Below are 26,167 nucleotides of genomic sequence, written 5' to 3'. Positions count from 1 at the left end.
ACATAAAATATAAGGCTTTTAAAGGAAAAAGACACAAGAGAAAACCTCTGGGATTTAGAGCTAGCTGAAAAATTCTTAGACTTAATCCAAAGACATGGTAAAAAAAGAAAATTTATAAGAGGACTTTATATAAAAAGTTTTGCTCTGTGAAACACTGTTCAGAGAATGAAAGATGAGTTAAAGACTAGAAAAAGAAACACAAGCCACATTTTGACAAAGGACCAATATCTAGAGTATGTTAAAAACTCTCAAAACTCCACAGTGAAAAACCAAACAATCTAATTAGAAAATAGGGAAAAGACTCAAAGAAGTACTCCACTAAGATGGCATTCAGTGGCAAACAAGTGCATAAGAAGATGTTCAACATTATTAGCTGTCAGGAAAATGCAAACTAAAACTGCAAAGAGATCTCACTACACAGTTATCAGGATGGCTAAAAAATTTTTAAAATAGTGATATCAAATGCTGACAAGGATGTAGAGAACCTGGACCTAGTGAGAATGTCAAATGGTTCAGCCATTCTGGAAAAGTTTGGGAGTTCCTTTAAAAAACACAAACCCCAATAACCATACAACCCAGTAATGGTACAATTGGATATTCATCTCAGAGAAAGAAAGATTTAGGTTCACACAAAATCCTGTACTAACCATGAGTATTTGTAGTGGCTTCATTTGTCATAGCTAAAACCTGGAAACAACCCTGATGCCCTTCAGTGGGTAAATGCATAAAAATACCATACTGCATTGACACGGAGGAGTATGATTCAGTACAAAGAAAAGAACTACTGCCATTCACAACAGCTGGAACACATCTGCAGAAAATCAGGCAAGTGAGGAGTCAAGTTTCAAAGTTACACTGTATGACTACATTTATATATTTTCAATATGACAAAATTAAAGAAATGAACAGATTAGTGATTGTCAGGGGTTACAGAATGAAGAGGAGTAGGTACAAAGTGGAGGCAACTCTAAATAACCTGAGGGATCCTGTGGAGATAGAAATGTGTGTCTGTGTTAATATCTTGGTTGTGGTACTGAAACACACCTTTGCAAGATGTCACCATTGGGAAGCTTAGAGAAAGGGTCCTTGGCAACTATTTATATCACTTACTACAAGTGTGTATAAATCTAAAATTGTATTAAAGTCCATATAATATAAATAAGTAGTAATTGCACAGTAACAGAATATTTGGAAATACAAACTACAAAAGTATTAGTGGTCATCTATATTGGTAAAACACGTGATTTTTCAATTTCTTCTTCATACATTAATGTATTACAAATTCTTTTTCAAGCATGCTCTACTATAATAAGAAAAATAAATCGAGATATTTTTTGTTATAAAAAGAAAAGTAGTATACACTATTATATACAATTTTACTATTTTACTGTATATTAATTATTTAAAAAATTTTAAAGCTGCTTAACGTTCCATCACATTGGTCATTGACCTATGACAGAGAAGTTTTCTACTTTTTTATTAGTAAAACAACACTGCAAGCAATATCTTTCTACTTGATCTTCGCATGCATCCCTGACCATGACCTATGACTAGACCTCTAGCCATGCAGCTACTGGATCACAGTGTTAGGGACACTGAAACACAGTGAACAACTGCTATCAATTTATGCCATCATTAGTACACGTGTGTGAGATCACTTTACTCTGTTCTTGAGAAACTGCCAAAGTTGTATTCTTATTCCAAGCTCCACAGATCAATTAAGTAGGAAAACAGACATGCTAGCCTCATATGGTGACAACAAAGTATAATAAAACTGACTTCATTCCCATCTTTTTTGCACAGCGTAACATATATGGATCTTGCTTACTCATCTTCATTTCCTTTCGCCTTCTGAAAGTTCAACTTTCTAAGTCAAACATCCAGACTTCTACCTCGTTCACCTGCCTCTGGCCACTCTTGCCTCCTTGCTGTCTCATGCATGTCATGGTGACAATTCCTCTGCTCCAGTGCTCTTGTCTGGATATCTGCAGGCTCACCCCCTATCAGAAGCCTTCCCTTCCCTCTCTGGATAAATCCACCACCACTTCGTCCAGCTTCCTTCTCTGTATTTCTTGTTCCGTCTCTGGCAATGACATACTAAGCATTTTCTGGTTTTGGGTTTTTTTTTCCTTTATTTTTACCACTTTTCTACTTGTTGTGAAACTAAAAAAACCAAATTCTATTCTCCAAGGCACCGCCATTCCAACTCATACAGACTTGAAGTTTTGTCTCTTTATCAGCTCTAGTGGAAGCCCTGCCTCTTACAACCTTTGTATTGATATCCTTTTTCATGTTGGCTTCCACCTCTACAAATACCCACAATCTAATGCTGTCTGCTGAGGGGCCCTATTCACACCGCCCTCTCTGTTCAATTCCCAAGATCGCCATTTTGTGCATCTGCCTCTGCATCTCCACCTTTATAATATCCAGTCTTTGTGTCCTCCAGGTCAGCCAAATCAACAAAGAAAGTAACCTGAATACAACAGCTGTGTTTGATTCAAAAGTAACTGAGATGTAAAAAGATTCTTACAGTTTCTAACTGGAAAAAAAACACACAAAATTTATGGGTTGTGTTAAGACATTTCCATTTCATATTTCTTCAAGTTTTGTCACTACTTTGATTTGAGCTTAGTCTTTCTGCCTGAAAAGTCTTATTCTGATTTAACATTATCCAAGGACTTCCTTTCTGATTTTCATTCCATTCAGTGTTGTCCTCCTCCCTCTGAACAGGGAGGAACAGCACAAGATGCCTCTTTCTGACATTTCTTCTGTCTAAGCAAGCATTTTTCTACTTCAGTGAGTCCCATTTCACATTGGATTTCAGTAGAGAATGTTTTTCTCTCCTTCAAAACATATGTGAAAGCCCTATTTTTGTTTCTATTATTTCCATAGATTATATCTTATAGGTAGGATAAGATTTGATCCATGTAATCAGTCCTATGAAAAATGCTTGTTTTGAAATGTCATTAAACAAATTACTTGTAGGAAAAATACTTTGAGGTAAAAAAATATGCATAGCCTTACAAAAAGACCACCAGTATAATAATCTTTTTTTTCCTCTCATTATGACACAATGTCATCTGACAGATCATTTTCAAGGCTGCAGTGAACTACAAATATATTTTTAATTTTTCCTTGAAATCTTAAATAAATTAGAACAAAGCAGTGAAATTTTACTTTAAAAATATAATATCCTATGTTATTTTGATGGTAGGATAATGGCTTTTAAGAACAGTGACACTTGTCTAATTCTACACCAAAGCACCCTGAGATATTCAACTGCAAGCTTCCAGACAGTATGTGGAATATTCCCCAAAGAATTATAATCTTCCTCCCACCCCATAAGAGACTACTCACCAGACTTCCTTGCTTTCAAAGCAATAACAGCTGCTAGCTCTCTCTGCACCTAATAAAATATTAGGGGAAAAATCAAATTAGAAGAAGAAAAAGGTAGCCACCAAAGCAGTACTTTGTTTTTAGATATGCAACTCAATTAGGAGCTGTTGCAATGAAATCTAAGTTTACTGTCATCCCTGTTTTGTTTTGTAATAGAAAATCTTCTGCATTGGAATTTCAGGCCAAAAATTCAGAAGAATCGTATTGACTTAGTTCTTAAAAGTTAGTTGACAGAATGTATATTTGGTGAAACATTGGTATGTATGCCAGGATGAGTACTTCAAAAACATAACTATGTAATATTCAGAGACCATGAAAATACTAATTAAATTACTAAAATATGTATGATATCCTAACAAAGACATTAAATAGTATTTGTCACACAAAGGTACCAGCATATATAGAAATTCTAGAAACACTGAGACAGGTGCTTCTGGTCTAAGTGGTTCTCTGTTCAAACTCAATGAATGTTTGTCACATTTACAAAAATCATTTTGGATAATATTCCACCTGAAAGCAAGTGCTGACAGGGCAGGTGAAATGTGAAATGTTAGGGTTCAGATGGAGAACGTCCCCCAAAGGCTTCCTGTGCTTATTTGAAGGGCTTCGGGTGATACAGTGGATAGCTGGGGTCTGGTGGGGAGAGGCTGGTTGCTTGGAATGTGACCTGGAAGGCAGCATTTCCTTTCCTGCTCCTCCCTTCTGTGTTTCCTGACCACCATGATATGAAGAGCTTTTCATCTGCTATGCCCTTCTACTTGCTGTTCTGCCTCAGAGCCAGCTCACTGTGGACCAAACTGTGAGCCAAAATAAACCTCTGCTCCTTTAAGCTGCTGTGGGTATCAGATGTATTGTCCCTGTGACTAAGACAGGAACAGGCAAGACGACCTTTAAAATCCTAAGTGTTTTAGACCCTATTTTATCTTCTAAAATTTTAGCACTGACATGCCCTCTTATCCTCCCTACTGTGAATGCTTAAAAGCCCTCCTTAAAAACATTCTCAAAGAGAAATACTAAAGAGACAAAAATTTAAGCACAGTCACTTTCAAAGATAACATTAAAATAATCTTTGGGAAATCTATGCTTGGTAGTGATAAGAATTCTTAATGACCAAGCTCTCGTTTCCTTTAGGACACTGCTCAAAGCCTCTCTCTCTTTCTCTCTGTGCACGCATGCATGCATGCATGCGTGTGTGTGTGTGTGTGTGTGTGTGTGTGTGTGTGTATTTGGGTGTTTGGAGATGGTAAAGGTGCAGACTGGGATCAGCTGAATATATTACAGTGATGACACTTTAAAGGGAGAACATGGGAGTTCAAGGTTAAGTTGCAGATTCGCTATTCGAATCAATTTAATTTATATTCATTTACTGGAAGGCAAGAGCAGCAGTGTGCTAGACCCCCTGGAGACTCCACTCAGGAAGCCTTCCCAGTGGCCAGCATCCTCACCCTGAAGGAGGCAGCTTGCCCGGGGCTGTTGTCATTGCCCTGCTTTCCCTGTGGGCTGGTGGGAATGCCATTCAAAAGCATACACTCTTGATTTAGCTGATTTTTTGATGCCTCAAGACTCTCTCAGGACCATCAAGACAATAGCACCAAGGCAATAATTCTCTCTCTCCAACATGGAGTGTTTGGCTCTAAAAATGCTCATGTCTAGAAGATTTACAGTTAAAGAACTGAAGGGGGAAAAGGGACTATGGGTGCAAAAGTGAAGAATGACCACACAGAACCTTTATAAACATGTGGAAGTATACAAATGAAAAAACAATAAAATTAAAATATCAATCATTGTATATGCTTTGGGTTTAATGTAGTATCATCATCTATTTTAGAGTTTTTCTCCTTCACAGTGTCATAAATACTTGGGTGTGAGGCAGAGATGAAGATTCTGAACATTCACTGGGACCCTGCCAATGGCTTCCCATTCTCTGACTGCCCAGGGAGGACCTCTTGTGACAACAGAGACGGAAAATTACACATGAGGTGGATCACTTATTTGCTCACAGAGAATCAAAAACAACCCTTCTTCACTCTCGTATTTCAGTTTTCCAGACCTGAATTCCTTTCACAGGACCTTGGTTTTTCCTTCTGTAATGAGAAATAGGCTCAAAATATAAAGAGCTCAGAAAAAGGAAAGCATATTCTTTTGGCGGCGGGGGTGGGGGGTGGGGGGGTGGGGGGGTGGTACTGGGGACCAAACTCAGGTCCTTGCGCTTGTGAGGCAGGTGTGGTGCCATTGAGCTAAATCCCCAGCCCCAGGAAAGTATATTCTTAACACTGTATGCTACCATATCTTTTCAACAATTTGGTGTGGAAAGAAAGGAGGAATGAGATGAGCAGGAAAACAACGGAGCATTTTGAGGTACCACAAAAATGAGAGATCTGTAATGAAAAAGGCAAGAACTCCAGTTTAATTTTAAAAGAACCTAAGCTTTTTTTTTTAACTTAAAATAAATGAGATACCTGTACACATTGCATCTTCTTAACCTCTACAGTGGGAGGATCTGTTTTATGCCAGGTGGAATGTAGCATAGCTTCCATATTTCTTCTCCAGGTTGGAAAAGATTGTTAACAAAAAACCCCAAAGGGACCTGGGGCATGGGTGAGGCCCCAGGTTGATTCCTACTAGCATACAAACAACAACAACAACAAAGAAAGGTAGACTGTTCTTCCCACAAAGCACAAAAGGGAGAGCACTGACCAAGCAAAACACAAACTGGGTATGTGCTGTATGCTTACATAGCATCTTCTCAGATCTTTTTTGTTTGTTTCTTTAACACATCGGCAACCACGTAATCAATTGTTTCAGATTGTGTGGCTGATGTCTGTCTTTGGGGCTGGAAGTGCCACTGAGTCAGGGACCTGTCTCTTCCTCACATTTTCCATAGCAATGGACACTCATTCAGGAACCCCCATGAGGAGATACACAACACAAAATGCTGAAGAGAATATAGAAAGGGCCTCAGGGAATGAAATGGCTCAAAGAAAAGAGGACAAAGAACTTTCAAAGGGGAGACAATCCCCTGCCCTAAGCTACTCCCACCAGAAATCTTCAAAACATGTTAGAAGGATTCTAAGTCCCCTTTGCAAAAATTAGGAGGTTTTTATTGAAAAAACAGAGACTTTGAGTGACTGCATAAAGAGAGGCTAGAATTTTCTTTCCAGACTAAGGGACCTAATGCACTGGAAAAGGAACACTGTCCTCCAGCACTGCCAAGCCTTCATTCAGAGGATGAGGTACTGGCTACATTCTGAACTCAACCTCCTAAGAGACCCTGAGCAAGAACCATGCAGCTAAAATCCTCCCAGACTCCTGGAGAGCCGCTGAGGAGTCTTACCAGACAATGGTCATTTTCTTCCAAACCTACTTCAGTTGTTGGTTAAACTTAGTTTCTCTCCGCATGCCTACAACAGGACCCTCTGAGAGGGTTGAGAAGCACATATGTGAGCCATGAGCCACATTCTGACCTGGGCTACCGTTCTTTATATAATGTGGAAGCTGAACCACTGCCTAGGTAATTAGAAGAAATGTCAATCATTATCTTGGCCTTTCTTTTCATAATCCTCTCCTACTATGACCCATAACTCCTTTCTTAACCCTATGCAGCTAACCAGATTTCAGAATTCAAAATTTTGTACATTTCATAAAGTTATCCTTTCTACATCATATCTTCAGTGAAATCTGGAGCAGCTACTTGTCAGACACACTAATATTTCTGTGATGAAATACATGATTATTCACACCAAATGGGACAGAGGAAGACCAGAAAAAGCCTCAAGTTTTGCTACCAAATATGTTCAATTTTGGTTAGATTTTGCCACCGAGTAAGTTATAAAAATCTTGTTTTTCAGAGCTTTTCTATTTCAGAATTGTGAGTAGGGACCATAAACCTCTGCTGCCAGGCATGGTGGCACACACTTGTAATCCCAGCACTCAGGAGGCTGAGGCAGGAGGATCCTCATGAGTCCAAGATCAGCCTGATTACAGAGCAAGAAGATGTCTCAAAAAACCAAAACCAAAAAAAAACCCTCTGGTAAGTTCATACTGAAAATTTCTCTTCTTTATTTTTCTCATGGTTCCTGTTCTCCAATGGCTGTTTAGAAAACTACTTTTGTCTATTAAGAAAAGTTTTCTTTAAATGGCTTGAATTTTCATCTATTTCAGTCGTTCTCAAACCTGATTGCACATTAGAGTCACTTATCAGTTGTACTGACCCACCAGCCATGATGGAGCCGGCCGGCTTCCCCGGGGAGAGGTGCAGGGGTCTCTGTTCTTCGCAGGCCCTCAAGGGCTCCAGGTTGCTGCAGGGCCAAGAACAGGGCACATTCGTTTCTCTGAGGCTCCACATTTTCAATCTTATGTTCATCTCTGCTGACAATCACTCTTTGCTTTTTACTTTGCTCTCCTCTAATTTAATTGATTTGTAAGGAAACGGCCTTCGCTGTGTCTTAGAGATAAAATTATGCCATAATCCAATCAAATGATTAGATTCATTTATTGTACCAGCAGGTTGACAGACTCAAGTAGGTGGAAAATTGCAAGGAAGCTTTTTACAAAGCTTCCATTTTAATTTAAATACAGTTTACTCAATGTAGAAAAACAATATAATTCAAACCACATGCATCCAACGGCTTATTTGCCCTTGTGAATATCTAAATAGAGGATGATGCAGGGATGATAAGACAGAACCCTGATTTCTCCCTCTCCCCCAGTTACCAGTCACTAGAGTCAGAAATACGTTGAATGTTTTGGTTTTCTCTCTCAACAGGACTGATCACCAAGGAGCCCTGAAGTTCAGTAAGAATCAGAGCTATCTTATTTCCAGCATTCTGTCTTCTTCTTTCTCTGATCCTTCAGTAATGCCTTCAGCTCGAAAACCCAAATGCTCGCAAAGCTGTTTTGTACCAAAAGCTGACTTGAGAGGCAACAGTAAGTGTCAGATGAAAACTCTGAGTGCCAGGAGCCTCTCCTCTCTGGGAGAAGTTAACTGAGAAGAAGTGACCAGGCTTCCTGGACCAAGAGACCCTTGAGACAAAGCAGGGAATCCTACAGAAAGTCCAAGGTCATTCTGGGAGGGCGGACTTAGCCTGACAGAGGTGAGAGCTAACCAAAGAGTTGTTCTTTACTTAAAACTAATTTTAAGTAAAATAAATGATTTACAAATTTCTTTAGTAAATCCAGAAACATTTAAATTTTGATATGATAGAAATATTTTGCAAACACAGAGCTTATTTTCTCAATCTCCCACCCCCCCACCCCACCCCACCCCACCCCCCGTTTGAGACAAGGTCTTGCTGTGTAGTCCAGCCGGCCTTGAACTCATGGTGATCCTCCTGCCTCAGCCTCCTGAATACTGGGATTATAGGTGTGTGTCACCATGCCCAGCTCAATATTTTAAATATAAAATGAAACATAATCCTATACTCTTCTATATTTTATTTCCAAACATAATAAACTTTTAAACCACTATAAGACCTTAAGCTACTGTGGACTGTAAGAATTCTAGAAAAAATGAATGTGTCTAATCAATGTCTTTTTACACAAGACACAAACTGAGCCACAATGGTCACTACTTTCTCCTATGAAGAAGTATGCATGAGCTGGCTCACAATTTCCTTTGTTTTTCAGAATTCTGCTTTCTTATTAGCGAGTTCATTATTCTGAAGAGCTAACATTGCCACAGTTCTGATACGTGGGTAACCTTGTGGTTACCTTTTAATGTCAACCAATAATTAGAAATCAAGAAAGCTGTATTTCTCTCTCTAAACAACACTTTCCTCCACCTAACAGTTTATTTAATAAATAGTTGTTTCCCCAATATTTGCTGTCACATCAAAGAGGTGTTTGTTAAGGATGTTTGGATGATAAAATACACTGATGCTTACTCGTCTGTTTCAAGGCAATTAGGGATATGTAAGAATCTCTTACATAGACAATTCTGTTGCATTTGCACAGATATGGTTACTAATTTTATTATCACTATGAAAATAGCTGGCTATTCAAAGACTAAAATATATAGAAGTGCCCTGAAATCAACAAAAGGAACTGGAGCAAAGTCGAACCCTTAAGTTTTAAAGAGTCTGTTATTTATTCTCATTTGACAGAGGGTCACATTAAAAAGACCTAATAATAGTTGAATAGTTGACCACAAGCACAGTATGAGTTTACAACGGGGATGGAATTACCTGATTGCATAACAATGCTTTTAGGACTATTACTAGACGAATGATGCTCAGATTACAAAACAATAATGGATTCCAACATTCAGTGTTATTTGGTTTGGGGTACATTTTATTTAGGGTCAAGAGGCATAGAGAGGATCCATATGAAAACAACAAGGAGACAGTCACATGCTGGCAGCTAAACTTGATGGACAGAGCTTGATGGACAGAGATCTTTGTATACCTTGTCCTCCTTGCACAATCTGACACTATTAACCCTTCCTTCCTTTTTTTTGGGGGGGGGGATCCAACTCAGGACCTTGTACTTGCAAGGCAGGTGCGGTGCCACAGAGCTACATCCTCGGCCCTTTCCTTCCTTTTTAACAGTGGGATTTCATGACATTACATGCTCCAGGCTTTTACCTTTCTTCTCTGGCTATGACTTGTTTTTCCGAAGGGTCCTCTTTTTCTCTGCCTATTTTTAAGATTTGGTACTCCTTAGTGATCTATCCTCAGTCCCCAGTACTGGGAATTGAACCCAGGGTCTTCCCACTAAGTTGCATCCCAGTGCTTTTATAGTTTATGAGATAGGGTCTCCCTAAGTTGCTCAGTTGTCCAGACTGGTTTTGAACTTGAGATCCTACTGCATCAGCCTTCCAGAGTGCTGGGAATACAGGTATGCACTACCCCTAACTTGCTCAGCCCTCCTGACTTTCTATGTTCTTTCACTCAATTATATCTGTATATCTAGATTTCCTGGGCAGTAGAGCCCTATATCCATCTACCTTCTAGAACTGAAAGTCTGACTGTCTGTCCAAACTCAACACTTTCAAAGGCGATCACTTTTATACCATTTCCCTCCACCTTGAAACTCTGCTCCATGTCCTATATATTAGGTCAGTGAATGGTATCACCATACATCCATGGCTTCAGGACAGGAAGTGAGGTATCTCTGATTTAGCTCAACCTACTTTCTCCACTCTGATCACCATCGCCAATTTACCTCTCTTCTTCCCACATCATTCTTTACTAGACTAACAATCCTAAAATATACATTTTACAGTATCACATCTCTCCTAGGAAACTCTTCAAAGACTTCTCCATAACTCAAAGTCCAGTGTCTAATATGTCTAGTATGACTCTTCAAATCCATACTCCAACAAATAAATAACATACTAATTCATGCTTTAAACTTGGTAAAATATCACATTAGCAATTTTCTGAATGGACTATTCTTCATGTTATTCTGTCTGGAATGCCTCTCTGCCTCCCGTCCTTGTGTGGTTGTTACTTACTTGTCCATCAGGTCCCCTCTTAGTTCCCATCTTCTCCTCACTGTCACCCACCTCCTCTGAGTGAAGTCCTATAGCCATTGCCATACTCTAGAGAAAGCTCCTCTTTAACTGGGGCTCCCTTTGTTGGGCTTTAGATGGACATTTTGTTCATCATTCTGCTCCTAGCTCTGGCACCACTACAAGTACACATTTTAGTGATAAAAATACAAGTGTTTAGGAGATGTCTTAGAAGGAACATGACTGTTAACTCCAAATATTTGAAAGGGAGAGGGTAAAATTCTGATCAGTGCACAAGTTGCAAAAAGGCATAATTTAGTTCAACCAACAGTGGAGATGGTCCACTACGTAAGGTTCAAGGGATGAAGATTATGTGGGAAGGTATCAGAAGTGTCCAGGCCAAGGAATGGTTCTGCAGATTTGTTTTATGAATATTTCCTTCCCGATTCCCCACTTCCCCAAATGAGGGTGTTCATGCCACCCCTGGGGTAGTAGTGACATCTGTCAGCCTGTAGGTGAAGAACCAGTGGTTTTATGGGTATCTAAGCCACCTGACAGACACGGGTGTCACCAGTCTCAACAATGAAAAGTAACTGTTGGAAGTCATTTCTTGCTGTGCAAAACTCATGAATTTTATGGCACAAAGAACAGGAGAAGCTACAGAAATTTGAAAGCAATAAAAAAAGTGCAAGTTAACATACTAACATCTTTTCAAAGGAGCAGATATGTATATCCACTCCTTTGGTTTTCAAAGCTGCTCTCATCTTTGAGCTGTGATTTTTACTGAAACCCTACTAGTGACCAACATGAATTTCCTAATAAATAAAAATTTCTATATATAAAATGTATTATTATTATTATTGGGTTTTTTCCAGTACTGGGACTCAAACTCAGGACTTTGAGTTTGCCAGGCAGGCACAGCGCCACTGAGCTACATCCCTGGCCTATTATTTTGTTTTTTTTGAAACAGGGTCTCACTCTGCAGTTCAGGCTGACCTTGAAGTCATTATGTAGCCCAGACCTCTAACTTGCAGTGATTCTCCTGCCTCAGCCTCCTGAATTCTGGGATCACAGGTGTGCACCACCACTCCTGGCTTATAAAATGTATTTTAAGAGGCTGGGGATTTAGCTCAGTGGTTCCGGTGCCTACCTCGAAAGCGCAAGGTCCTGAGTTTGATCCCCAGTACCAAAAAAAAAAAGTATTTTAAGGAAGTAAGTATATACTGGATGTTTATTAAGCATTAATTATGCTTATATCATTACATCTCTAAGTCTTATGTCCCAAATTACTTCTTCTACTTTCTGGTAAGGTCAAATTATTCTAAAATTCATACAACATTGTAAATAATTCTTCAATGGATTTACATGATACAGTTTATCTAAGTATATTAAAAAATATAATCTAATTCTTGCCTCACTCTGCCTTTTAATCCATATTACATATCATTCCTTACATAGAGACTGTCTTTTCCTCGATCATTGTGCTTCTGGAGATAACACTGTAGTGGTAGCAACAGTAGAATTACACCCTCAGTCAAATCCCAGGCACGTTAGGGACCTGCTATGGAAGGGGTCTCCCATCTGTAGGGAGGTTCCTGTAGAGCCTTGTAGGGATGTTGCATCAGAAACACTCATGTTGGAATAAACGCAGATCAACTAAGACCCTCCCCAGCTAGAAAGTCTATCTACAAAAACTGCAGAACTAAGATCCAAAAGCTTAAAATGGGAATAGGAAATCCCCATTGTATGTCAACCTTGAGAGCAGTTGTAATTCCGGGGGATAGGGTGGAGTCACAGCCCTTTGTTTCACAGGACTGGTGTAAAATTAAGTAAGCTGCTATGTACAAAACATCCAGCACAGGGCCTGATGAGGAGCAAGTGCTGTCTGAGTGTTTGCTATCACTGTCATCATCACAAGATAATCTGTATCACTGAGCTGAACAGTAGAGGAAAGGACACACCCTGCTATGGTTTAGAACTAAAATACGCCCGAAAAGTCTCATGTGTTCAGAGGTAGGGCTTTGGAGAGGTGATAAATCACAGGGGCACTATACTTAGCAACAGAGTAATCCACTGATGAGTTAAAAGCTGAATGTGTTGGCGGGAGTTGGGGCCTGTAGGAGGCAAATCACTGGGGCGGGGCCTAACATATATTCTTTCCCTGGCTTCTCCCTTGGGTCTCTGCTTCCTGGATGCTGTGAGGTGAGCAGCTTTTTTCTGCCAGGCCCTTGCACCATGTGGTTGCTGCCTGGGAGCTAGACAATCATGGACTGAATACTGTGAAGGCATGAAACAAAATAAACTTTTCCTTTATGTTGCAGGTGTTGGGTATTTTGTTTCAGTGGCAGAAAAATAATTAATAAACATCCAATCCTCATTTTAGTATCTGAAATCTTAAGCTCTTTCTCCCCACCTAAATTGTAAACTCCTGACAATCAGCATTGCTTCCACTCAGTACATTTCACCTACCAGGCCCATTCCCATGGCAACTAGCACCAAAGGAGCTGAAATGTCCCACTGATAAGTCATGAACAGGGCTCAGGATGTGACTCGGTGGTAAAGTCCTTGTCTAGCATGCACAAAGCCCCAGCACACACACACACACACACACACACACACACACACACACACACACACACACACACACCCAATGCCAAGAACAACCATCAATACTGCTTCAAGTGTTTATATCTCCAGACTTCAAAAATAAACTCAGATTTTCACAGAACTCTGGAGGCTTTCATAAATGTACAAAGACAGACTTTAGCTGTAGAAATTCACTTTGAAACATCAAGAGGTATCCACTGACATAACAAACTCTGGCCTGGCAGTTTCTGACATTCAAGGGAGAATTGCTACATTATGAATCAAGGGATTATGGGGATGCATTCAACAAGGAATGTATGTTAATTTATATCTCTGCCATAGCACATTAGCACCCACTGAACTGCTTAAAACATTATAGCCACTAGTTGTCTCATTTTGCTGTGGGTCAGAAGTCCAGGTACAGCTTGGTTCAACTGGGTCCTCTGTTCAGCATCTTAGGAAGCCAAACTCAAGGTAGCCATGGGGCTGAATTCCTTACTAGAGGCTCTAAGGGAGAATGTGCTTCCCAGCTCATTCAGGATGTTGGCAGAATCCAGTTCCTGGACTGTAGAACAGGAGTATCTGTTTCTTGCCTGGTTGTCACCTGCAAGCTTCCCTTACCTCCTGGAGGCCTCTTTCTGATCCTTGCACCGGGCTCCTACATTTCACAGCCAGCAATGACACCTTGAATCCTTCTCAGGCTTGGAATTTCTCTCTCCCCTCTCTATGCCACTCCTTAGACTCTTGCAAAGGCAAATTCTCTGCCCCTTAAGGCACATGATTAGACTGGCTCCACACAGACAATCCACATTTGTAACCTTACTTATATCTTTTAAGTATCTTTTGCCACACCACGTGATGCCAGTAGATGCCAAAGGTATCTCTGCAGGATCACTGTACTTATCACAGGATAACACTGATCCTCATCATCGTTCTGAAAAATTAATCCATGCCTTTTTAGGGCTTTATAGTAACTTGATAGTGTAGTCTAGCTCTGGAATATGATTTGCCTGCTATAAAATCTTTAGCAGATCACACCAAATTCTCTTTTCTCCTACAACTTTCTCTTACTCTACCTCAAGCCCAAGCCAGTACTCCCAAATTCGTTTAAAATTAATCCTTTCATTTGCCCTCCATTTCCACCTCTTGAGATCTCTACAACCCTTCATAAAACTACCTAAAATGTTCTAGCAAATAATAAATACTTAGGGTTAATAATGGGTTATTTCTGGATAGATTCGGGCATATTTTTGTTTCTGCAATTAAAAAAATGATGACATCTTTATGTTCAAGTTGAATGATCCAAATGTCAAATAAAGGAAAAGGAAATTGCAAAGCATAATCCACAGTACTGAAAACTGTCAGATTTACCATTATTTTGACATTCACAAATATAGGAAAGAATTCACACTATTTCTACCTAGTACTCACATAAAAATGTCATTATGTCCTAATTTGCACAATATGCAATAATAAACTAATTGAAAATTTATGTTATTCCATCATCACCAAAAACTTATGTAATTTTCACTGTTTTATGTGTCCTAATCTTTCTCCATAAATGGATATATTATATAATGCTATAAAACTGACTTACCTATGGAAGATTCTATTTCATCTAAAGCAACTACAAGAAGTGCTGTTTTAAACAAATGTACAGAGAAGCAGCCCAATATGAAATATTTACAGTCATCCTGTTACAGCTCCTTCAGAGAGGATTTCACTGTAACATTTCACAAACCTAGGACTGTCAAAACACAGACTGAGAGCTGGATGATACATTTCTATCCCTTGTCAATTTAAAAAGTCTATTATTTTCTATGTGTATTGCATATCAGAGAGGTCTTCTTCATATTAACAACAGATACCCAATCCCTACAATATATATGCACAAGCACACCTGTAGCCCTCTAGCTCTGTTTGCAAGGAATTCACTGAAATATATTTTACTTATGAATGGGCTCTGCTCACTCTCATCCATCTGAATACTTTTGGTGCTAGGGATTGAATCCAGGGCCTCACCCATGCTGAGCACTTACTATACTACTGAGATATACTCCCAGGCCCTGAACAGGCCCTTTCAAAGAAATGTCCCCCTAATTCACTCTTTTAAGTAGGCAAAACAGTATGCATTATACTGTTCACCAAAGCAAAATTCTGAGCTAGGGCTGTGACTAGATTACCACATAATCTGTGTAGGCTCAGAGAGTCTCTTTGGAATTATAGATAATTACTAATTAATTTTTAAAAGGTGGATATGTGTGTACACCTGTATTTTATGATATTTGGTGATCTATCACCAAAATGAAGAAAACAATCCTGATGGAGAAGAAACACAGAATTATAACACTCTTCACTAACAAGAGATAGAAGTATATACCACTGAGCAATCTGTTCAGGTACTGACAGCCAGAGGTGTGTGAGTGTTACGCTGAGATTCCACCTAAGCAGAACTGAAAGAGTTTAACCCTTTGTCCAAATGATCTGGAGACCTACAGCCCACGGCCAAAGCCCTTCAAGCACTTGCCGGATGAGGGCAGCACTGTAGCACAAGAAGGAAGGTAGTAACAAGCTCCGCAGCTCCTTACACACAAAAGAAATAAGCAATATGACCCCACCAGTGTGCTACATTTCCACTGACGCTTTTTAAATACTTCTGGAAACCAGATCTGACTTCTTGGGCTCACTTAACTTCTCTCACATGCCTCTCCCCAAAATCACATTAGCAGCTACTAAGCTACTGGAAGGAATGGAGCCAGACTAAAGGTTCCAAGTAAGAATTTCATGTTCCCCCCCCAGATAAGAAACATAAGGTTGGGCTGAGGATTTAGTTCAGTAGTGCTGCACCTGCCTGGCAAGCGCAAAGTCCTGAGTTCGATCCCTGGTACCAGAAAAAGAAAAAAGAAAAGAAAAGAAATAAAATACAAGGTAACAAGATGCTCATGATCCTGAGGCAGCCATGCAGAAGGCTGGTCATTCCCTCCTTTTATTCTCTGAACAGACAAGCCTGCTCAGGTCTGTGACAGACTGAGGGAAGGAGATTAACTACACTACAATTCTTCACTCCCATAAAGAAAGGGGCAGAGAGCCAAGAAAGGGGATAAGTGGAGAGTGGGTGTTTTCAATTGAAAAATCATATCTAAATTGTTTTAAAAATTATCATCTGAGGGCCAGGGATTTAGCCCAGTGGCACTGTGCATGCCTTGCAAGTGCAATGTCCTGAGTCTGATGCCTGTACCAAAAGAAAAGAAAAGAAAAGAAAAATTATCATTTGATTGTGTTCATCATGTACTCAATGTGATAGATTCTTTCACTGTCACTCACCTAAGACTCCTTCTAGACCTTGCTAACTTGGCATATGGTCTCTTAAACATGTTTCTATTATTCTGTTTTCAAAGATTCATCAAAATCCAATCCTGTGTGGTCTTTGCCGCCAAGAACGGCACTGATCAGGCCCAAAGCTCAGCTTCTTCTCAAAGTCTCATTTTTTCTACCTTTCCTGTATAATAAGTTAATTTGCCTTGTGCTGCCATGGCTTGCAGGAGACTAGGACTTACTGCAGAGGTTCTAGTAACAGCCCCTTTCCCTGTTCCCTACATTTGGCGCCCAATGTAGATGTGAATTGGATCCACTAGTGAACTCGCCTGTGAGACAAACTCGGAGTTTAAGAGACAGCACATGGACCTCCCAGGATGATTTCTGGACAAGGATGGATGAGGACAAGGGACACTGGTGATATTCACCTGAGTGACCAGCCAGCAGAGGGTGAGGACCTCTGCAGTGTGAAGCAGGGCTCCCTCCCACCTAGGTCCCACCTCAAGGCGACCAGCTTAGCCGAGTGGGCGCCTGCAGCACCCCCCAGCATCCCCCCCCCCCGCCTCCTGGCTGTGCTGGTACCTGGTTCCAGACTACAGAGGCACAGGGGGTCATAAAGGCCATTGTCCTGAGCTCCAGAAGATACAGCAGAAGTGAACAACAGAAAGAGGGCCTCTCTCAGGCTCCTTGGAAAAGCCCATTGGAAAAGTGAAGAGAATCTCTGCAATCTCTGGCACACCAGACCACTGTACTTGGGATTCGACCCCCTCCCCCAGTGCACAGGAGGTGAGCTGCTCCCAACACCCAAGAGAAGGCTTCTGGGCCAAAGTACAACCCCCTCCCCCAGCACACAGGAGTTGAGCTGTGTGGGCACCAGCAACACCCCCCAACCCCCACCCTCCATCAAAATGAGAAGACACATAAACAAGTCCCAATACCAGACTTCCAGATCACCTACAGCAACCCCAAAGGGAAACAAGAAGGAACAATCTGATACACAACCACCTGGACTCCCTGAACTGGCAACAAAAGAGGATCTGGGAAAAATGAAATCACAAATAATTTCTCAGATAACAGCAGAGATTGTGCCCACACTGCAAGACATGATTAATAAATCTAGAGAACACACAGATAAAAAAATAGAGGAGCTGAGGAACATGATGGAATCTCAACACAGGAAACAAATGAAATCCATGAAAGAGATGCAAACAGATTTCCAGGAGATTAAAAACTCCATTGAAAGCTTATGCAGCAGAATGAGCCAATGTGAGGACAGAATTTCAGACACAGAAGATAAGATTGTAATTAGTGACCAGGAAAAAAAAATTTCTTTAAAATAGTAAGGGACCACAAGAAATCAATCCAGCAGCTACTAGATGATGCAAAGAAGAATAACATAAGACTGATTGGAGTCAATGAAGAAACAGGAGACAATGCAGATGACATAAAAAACTGTTCACAGAAGTGATGGGAGAAAACTTCCCGAGCAGGGGCAGAGAACTTGACATTCAGATAAGTGAGGCATACAGGACTCTAAATAGCCTTGATCATAAAAAATCTACACATAGGCATATAATAGTTAGGATTCCAGAAATCCAACAGAAGAACAAAATTCTACAAGTAGTTAGAGAAAAGAAACAAATAACATACAAAGGAAAGACCATCAGAATCACAGCAGACTTCTCAACACAAACCCTCAAGGCTGGAAGAGCTTAGAGTGACGTATTTCAAGCCCTAAAGGAAAACGGCCTCCAACCCAGATTGATGTACCCTGCAAAACTATCTTTCAAAATCGATGGTGAAATAAGATACTTTCATGACAAAGAGCACCTTAGGAACTTCATGAATACCAAACCAGCACTCCAAAAATTTTAGACAATGTCCTAGGAAAAGACAACAAATATCACAACCTAAGGAAGCCCAGCAGAATTAATCCACTGGGTGTGACAAGAAATTGAACACAAAGGGGGAGAATCCAATAAACAGCAAGTCATGACAATGATAAGTCAATACACATCTGTACTGGCTATTTATCATCTTCTTATGTCTACTTTTTAATTGGGTTGTCTATTAATGAGCTGTAAGAGTTCCTTATATATTCTGGTCTTAGGTTATATGTATTATAAATATGTTCTGGTTAAGGACAACTTTTCATTTTCTTAATGATGTCATTTAAAGTTCTAAATTTTGATGGAATCTCATTTATCTATTTCTTTCTTTTATACATCATGATTTCTGTATCCTAGGAAATTCTTGCCTGCCCTAAATTGATAAATATTTTCCCTTATAATTTCTTCTTAAAGTTTTATAGTTTTAGTCTTTCATATTTAGGTTCATAGATCCTTTCAAGTTATTTTTATGTATGGAAATAAAGGGTTGAGGTTAATTTTTTATATATGGATACCAGGTGTTCTAGTACCATTTGCTGAAAACACTATTTTTTCCTCTGCTCTTGAATTGAGTTTGTGTTCTATTAAATGTTAATGTTAAATAATCTTTCAAAACTCAGTGGGCCATATATGTGTGGTTCTATTTCTAGATTCTGTTTTATTCAAATGATCTATATGTCTTTCCTTATGCCAACACTGCCTTGATTATTGCAGCTTTAGAGGAAGTCTTAAAATTAGGTAATAAATGTCTTCCAACACTGTTTTTTTCCTTTTTCCTTTTCTAGATCCTTTGTATTCCTACATAACTTTTAAATTTCCAATTCATTTATAGCAAGTATACACAGACCTGAATTTTCACATGTACCTTGTGTTTTCTAATCCTGCTAAATTCAAATACAAGTTCTAGGGGCTCCTAGAGATTTCTTAGTATTTTCTCTGTAGATGATCATTTCATCTACATATAAAGATTTTACTTCTACCTTGCCAATCGTATGCTAATTGCTTCTTTTTATTGCCAGACTATTTTGGTTTGGGCCTATGTTCCAAAGTTTAATGGACAGATGAAGAGTAGGCATATCTGCCCTTGTTCTCCACCTTAGGGAGAAAGCATTGTATCTTTTCCATTCATATAAGGCATTTTTGCTGGAAGTATGGAGTACATGGCTTATCTGTTGAGAAGGCTCTGTTCTACTCCTAGTCTCCTGATAGCTTTTACCATGAACAGCTGTAGAATTTAGTCCAATACTTTTTCTGCAACTGACAGGATCATATGGCTTTTTCCTTTCCTCTGTTAAAATGTTACTTATAGGGGTGGATCTTCCAATGCTGAACCAACACTGCCATCCCTATAACAAAACCACTTTCTGCATACTGCCAGATCTGACTTTTAATTGTTTGTTTTGTTAAACAAATTTCTATCTATGTTCATACTTTTTTCTTCTATTATCTTTATCCAGTTTTAGTATTAGCACAATGCTGATTTCCTAAAATGAGGGGAGAAGTGTTCCCTTTTTTTTCTGCTTTAAATGTTTGATATAATTTATCAGTTAAAATGTATATGAGCCTGTTGGTGTCATATAGGTAGGTTTTCAAGCTAGGAATATACTTTCTTTAATAGGTGCTATTCAAATTTTATATTTCCTCCAGAGTTAGTTTCATTAATTTGTCTTCCAAGGTACTTCTTAGAAGTTGTCAAATTTATTTCAAGAAAGGTTTTTGTTATATAATTTCTATAACCTTTTAAATTCTGTAAAATCTGTGGTAATGCAGTCTAAATCTTGATATGGTAATTTTTAAAAAATGTATAATTGATATTGTGTGATAGGAAGAAAAGGTCTAAAGGAGTAGGGGAAGTGGGAGGGGTAGAGGAAAGGAAAGAAGGGAAAAGAAAAAATATGAGAAAAGAAAAAAAATGGAAACAAAGTCTTTGCAAATAGGGAAGGGTGGAGGGGGTGAAGGGAGGGCAGAGGAAGGGGAAAAAAAATAAGAACCAAGATACATCATGTAAAGGTACAAGATCCCAATGATAAATGTAACTATTTTATACCTAAAATGTACCAATAAACTTAATGGAAAAAAAATCCAATCCTGTGTAATAACTTTTGAAAAGAGTACCAATTTGAAAGTTTCCAATTTAAAAAGGTGTCACTACTATCTTCAGATATTACTGCTCAAAAAAGGAATTACTCAAGAGTTTCAAATCCAAAGTGTTGAGTCAGCAAAGACCCCTGAAAGAATTCGAGCTACCTTGCATCCCTCTGCTCCAAAACAGGGTGTAAGCAGAGACATGAGAAAGAGCCACCTCAAAGAAAATGGAATTTCAGGTGAGAGATGAGACACGGAAAAGTGAAGAGGAGCTTTACGTGCAGGAAAGGAAAAGGAGAGTAGGCAACTATTAAAGGAAGGAAAGAATCAAGAAGACAGAACAATGAGAAATTGGCAAGCCGGGTCTTTGAATTCTGTACTGTCATGCTTTCACTGACAGGATATCCAGTTCTCAAAAAGACCTGGCTCCTGGTGGCTCTGTAACAAGCACTGTCCACGAGAATTCTATAGAAAAGAAAGAAACAGAGAGACAGATCTTTTGCAAATGGAAAAGGGACGAAGAGCTGGAGGGAGGGAAGAGAGAGGGGACAGGAAGGCGACATACAAGGAATGAAGATGTGCTATGTACATGTACCCCCCCCCCCCGTGAATATAATGAGGATACAAGTGATCTGCTTATCTAGAAAGCAGGATTCCAGACGGGGCAAAAGTGAGAAAAAGACACAAGAAGGGATGCTAGAAACCTTAAGAGAACAAGCTCACAGCTAATGTGAAACAGGTAGAGGTGTGCCACAGTCTCCAGACACTAAGCAGGGAAAATGCTTTTGTGAAGTTGACATGGCACAGAAGGTAGTTATAGTCACTTTTTTTTCTTCTACAGAAAAACAAAGAATAAATTCCATAGCAGATCTGTTGTTCTCTAACCCTTTCACTGAAAGTTATACATTCTCACATAGCTCTTTGCTTCTTGGGACATTAGCGCCTTCTAAATCTTTCAAGACTTACAGCAGTTGTCTTCTTATATAATTAGAGTTTGATGACAAGTAAGATTTTAGCTCAGTGGTATTTCTCAGGAACTGTACCTGAAAACCCGACAAGAAGGAATTTAGAAAATACTGCTGAAAGCCTCAAAGACAAAAGTTCTACATAAAAGCTGCATGAATTGAAAGCACGAGGATACGACGGAACCACACACATAGAGGATTCTAAGGGGATGAAAATGATGAATGGACTCAGTTGTACAAGGAATACAAGGGTGTAAGAAGGTCTAGTTACATGGTGCAAGAGTATGAGATGCTGTTCTAAGCCTCACTGATTGGCCTTCATAAATGCTAAATACTTCTCTGGTATTTTAATTCCTCGATGAATTTATGGTTGTGAACTCCCCACCAGCACCACATGAGGGCTTTGTTCTAGATACTCAGACTGTCTTTTCTTTCACCAGCCAAGTAATGGGTGGCTTCTCTGGACCAAGCCACACAGAAGACACACACACGCCCTGTCCCTTTGTAAGGCCAGCATATACAGTTCACAACACAGCCTAATGCCCATCATTACAGGAGCTTGACAATTAGGCTTGGAACATAAATCACAATTTGATTCACGCCCAGAGAAGATGTTTATGTTTCCTTATCTCTACAATTTTCATCATGAAAACTTAGCTTTAAGAAATACAAATATTCTAATGGGAGTTTTTTTCCCCTTAAATTCTTTTATTGGTATATTTTAGGTATACAATACATTTATCATTGGGTGCTTGTACCTGTACATAATGTATCTTGGTTATTTTTTCCCCATTCCCTGCCTTCCCTTCACCCCACCCCCACCCCACCCTTCCCTATTTACAAAGACTGTGTTTCCATTTTTTTCTTTTCTCATAATTTTTCCTTTTCCTTCTTTCCTTTCCCCTTCCCCTCCCATTTCCCCTACCCCTTTGGACCTTTACTTCCTATTCAAATTATCAATTATTCGTTTTGATCATTTTAATCCTTATTTACACTTTCCGGTTCTCATTCCAGAGAAACTATTCGGTATTTACACATGTGTATCCTATTTATTTTTTTGTTTTGTTTTGTTGTTTGTGTGTACCAGGGATCAAACTCGGGTCCTTGTGCTTGGTGACAAAACCACTGAGCTAAATCCCCAGCCCTGTCCTATTTATTTCACTTAAGAGTATGGCCTCAATATGCATCCATTTAGCTATAAATGTCTCTAGTTTGCCATTCTTTATGCCTGAGTAGTACTCCATTTTATTAAAAAACCACATCTTCTTTATCCAGTTTCCAGTTGATGGGCACTTGGGCTGTTTCCAAGCTTTAGCTATTACAAACTGTGCTGCTATAAACATGGGTGCACGTATATCACTGTGGTATGATTCTTTTAATTCTTTGGGGAAAATACCCAGGAGGGGAACAGCTGGGTCAAATGGGACCTCTAATCCTAGTTCTTTGAGGTATCTCCATACTGATTTCCACAGTGCTTGCACCAGTCTGCACTCCCACCAACAATGGAGCAGGGTTCCTTTCTCCCCACAGCCCTGCCAGCATTTGTTATTGGCTGATTTCTTGATAGCAGCCATTCTTTCTGGGTTGAGGTGGAATCTCAGCATTGTTTTCATTTGCATCTCTCAAATGACCAGTGATGCTGAACATTTTTTCATGTGTTTATTTGCTGCTTTTACTTCTTTGTCTGAGAACTGTCTGTTCATTTCAGATGCCCATTTTTGAATTGGGTCTTTAAATCTGGGGGGTCTGGTTTTTATAAATTCTTTATAGATTCTAGATAGTAGTCCTTTGTTTGATCTAATAGGTTTTGGGTGTTGATTTTAAATACCCAAGAGAAGGAAGTACAGAAGCAGTTTCTAACTCCTATTTAAGGATGTCCATGTTTCCATTTGTAGTCTTTGGACACCTGCCAAATACTTCTCAGTTTTTTCAATGCTTCAAAGTCTAGCTTACTTCCTAAATTTACACCCTTAATAACTATGGCTTTGAAAGAAATACATAATTTACCAAAAAATTTCCCTACATCTGCTTTAGTTTTGAGTAAGCAGACTCCTAGACTGTAACATGAATATATATATATATAAATTCATATTTTAACTTCTAAAGTATATGTTTCTTGTCTTCTTGATATGACTGTACAGATCGAATCTTACATGTCTTTTGCCATTTATGAAATTATCCAAAGCATTACATTACATTATGAAAAAAAGTGATGCATAGCATTTAAGAGAGCATAATTAAGAGTTTTAAAAATTTTGAGTTCAGATTCTGGATTTGTTCCTTTCTAGCTGGGTGAAGTTATTTAACCTCTATAAGTTTTGTGTGTGTGTGTGTGTGTGTGTGTGTGTGTGTGTGTGTGTGTGTTGCTGGGGATTGAACTGAGGGTCTCTAGCATGCTAGGCAAGCACACTACCACTGAACTATATTCCCAGCTCCAATTTTTCACATCTGCAAACTAAAGATAATACTAGCTGCTTCAGAGTGATGCTGAGTCGTTTAGCAAAATGTATATATAAACATGTGGTATTTAACACAGTACCTGGCCCATAGTAAGTAGTTTCTTTAATTTAGAATTGTGATTTTGTATATAATAGGGAACCCTTGTTTGCCCACTATTTTAAACTACAAAGGTCTTCCTCTATTTTTTCATAACATACTGCCAGGATTTCATTTCACATGAAGTTTTACACCACTGATCATCATATTTAGTCAAAAATTACTTCTCTAAGCTGCATTCCAGACAAGCAAAAACTTTCATCCTTCAAGCTGTGCCCAGGTGACAAGACCTGGTCTGTAACACCCTGCAGACACATGGACACATGATTTTCTGCAATTACCATTTTATTAATGGAGCTGAAGCAGAACTAAAGACTCCTTGGGAAGGCTAAAAAAGGTTCCAGTCAAGCCAGTGGGTAAAGACTTTGGGGCACAGGTTTGCTAAAGCCTGTCAAAATAAGCTCAGTGACTAGTTACCAAAGCCAACTTGTGAATAGCAAGGCTACTCCCAAGTCTGATCAGTGGCTTTAAAAAACACAATGAAAATAATGCGTTATGGTACATTAAAAAGCAAAGTCTTGGCCTTTGCTGGCTTTTGCTGGCTGAAGTGATTTTTTTTCGTGATGAAACAGAGTCTTTTATCCTTTGTGTAGCAGGTCATAATTTTTCCTAGATTAAATCATAACAGATTAAGAAAATCAGATACTACACCTCCAATGAAGGCTTCAGAAACTTTCCACTAGGAATGTCTGCAAGTGAGGCCACAGCACGGCACAGAAACTCAAAGCTATTGTCTCCCTCCACCTCATCTTGGGCCTCCTACAATGATGAGCAGCCAGAGGGGAAAATCTCTCTCTCTTTATACTACTACAGAAACTGCCTCCCTTGATGACACAGTCTCATTATCTCTGCACATCTAAGCAGAGATATTACATGGCCTTACCGCAGATGTTAGACGAGCAAAGATTTCATCACTGCTTTCTTCAGAATCTTCAATTTTCTGATGAGACCTGTGAAAAACAAAGAACAAATTACTCATCTTTGGTGGCCCTGATTTACCGGCCAAGTTATGAGGAATAAAGGGCAAAAAAATGACACTATCATTGTGAGTAAAAGTATGCAAGTACCATACATCAGTACAGCCATAGAAATACAATCCTGTTGCAGGACAACTAACTGTTCCTTCAAAATAAGTAGCAAGAACCTTTGCAGTGCACCAGTGGAATCCTGAGTATGAAGCTGTTCTCCAAAGGAGACCTCAGTCAGCCCCACACACCTGACCTACAGATTTGGGCATGCTCACAAGTAGAGGAGAACTTAAGGGAAACTGAAATTCCCTTTAATCTGAATGAAATCTAAGGTTTGAAAATACAAAATGTAAATTTTGCACTATACTCAAGTTTCAGCCAGCCCAACTAATGCACTGTGAAATAGTATATTTCAGCCCTACCAATATAATGAGAACTATGAAGAATACAAAAATCAGAGGAACCTCCTTTATCAAAAGACCACAGTCCATGAGCTATAACTGTATATGATCACATGTTTAGGAAAATGTATATTTTTAACTTAATTCATGAAAAAATTTTCACCACATAAATATATATACTAACATATACAATTTTCTACTTAAAAAATCTTGTAAGTTACATTATTTTCTTTGGTTTGGTCGAAAGAAAAAAAACTAGCTAATATCAAACTGAATGTATAAACTTGTCTCCTAGATCTGTTTCCCCAGCAGCCACTCTGGACATACTGCCCGGATGTGGATGGACTCTCAGGAATGCCCAGAGGAGTCCTGGATCAGAGCGCAGTCTGGCGACAGGAACGCTGACCTCTCAGGGCCACAGGGCTTCTCCCTACTCAGAGGACAGTGGGCCAGCAACTCTGTAAGAAGGGAAAAGCTAGTTGGATCAATTCTGGCATTGGCTTCTTGCTTCCGTCAATGTTATTAAACCCTCTTTCAGGAAACAAGTCACACCCTT

At 39.3% G+C, this 26,167-nt stretch overlaps 1 protein-coding gene across 2 annotated transcripts in view; it reads right to left on the bottom strand.

The window, feature by feature from the left end:
• The window catches only part of Rapgef5 (Rap guanine nucleotide exchange factor 5), a 226,458-nt gene that overhangs the window by 142,557 nt on the left and 57,734 nt on the right, over nucleotides 1–26,167 (bottom strand). Inside the window, exons 6-8 of one of the 2 annotated variants that reach the window (XM_013070290.3) lie at nucleotides 25,126–25,192; nucleotides 7,608–7,694; nucleotides 3,358–3,406 (exon numbers count right to left, since the gene is read on the bottom strand). In XM_013070290.3, coding sequence (XP_012925744.2) covers nucleotides 3,358–3,406; nucleotides 7,608–7,694; nucleotides 25,126–25,192 — 203 coding nt within the window. The remainder of the gene's footprint in view (nucleotides 1–3,357; nucleotides 3,407–7,607; nucleotides 7,695–25,125; nucleotides 25,193–26,167) is intronic. The other variant, XM_021254134.2, reaches the window with a different exon arrangement.

Source organism: Heterocephalus glaber, unplaced genomic scaffold (assembly GCF_053883595.1).
Source record: "Heterocephalus glaber isolate CG9 unplaced genomic scaffold, H.glaber_assembly_v1.0 deba00000676, whole genome shotgun sequence".
NCBI lineage: Eukaryota > Metazoa > Chordata > Mammalia > Rodentia > Bathyergidae > Heterocephalus > Heterocephalus glaber.
Note: the sequence above shows the minus strand (reverse complement) of the source record. Positions and strands in the feature narration are given on the sequence as shown.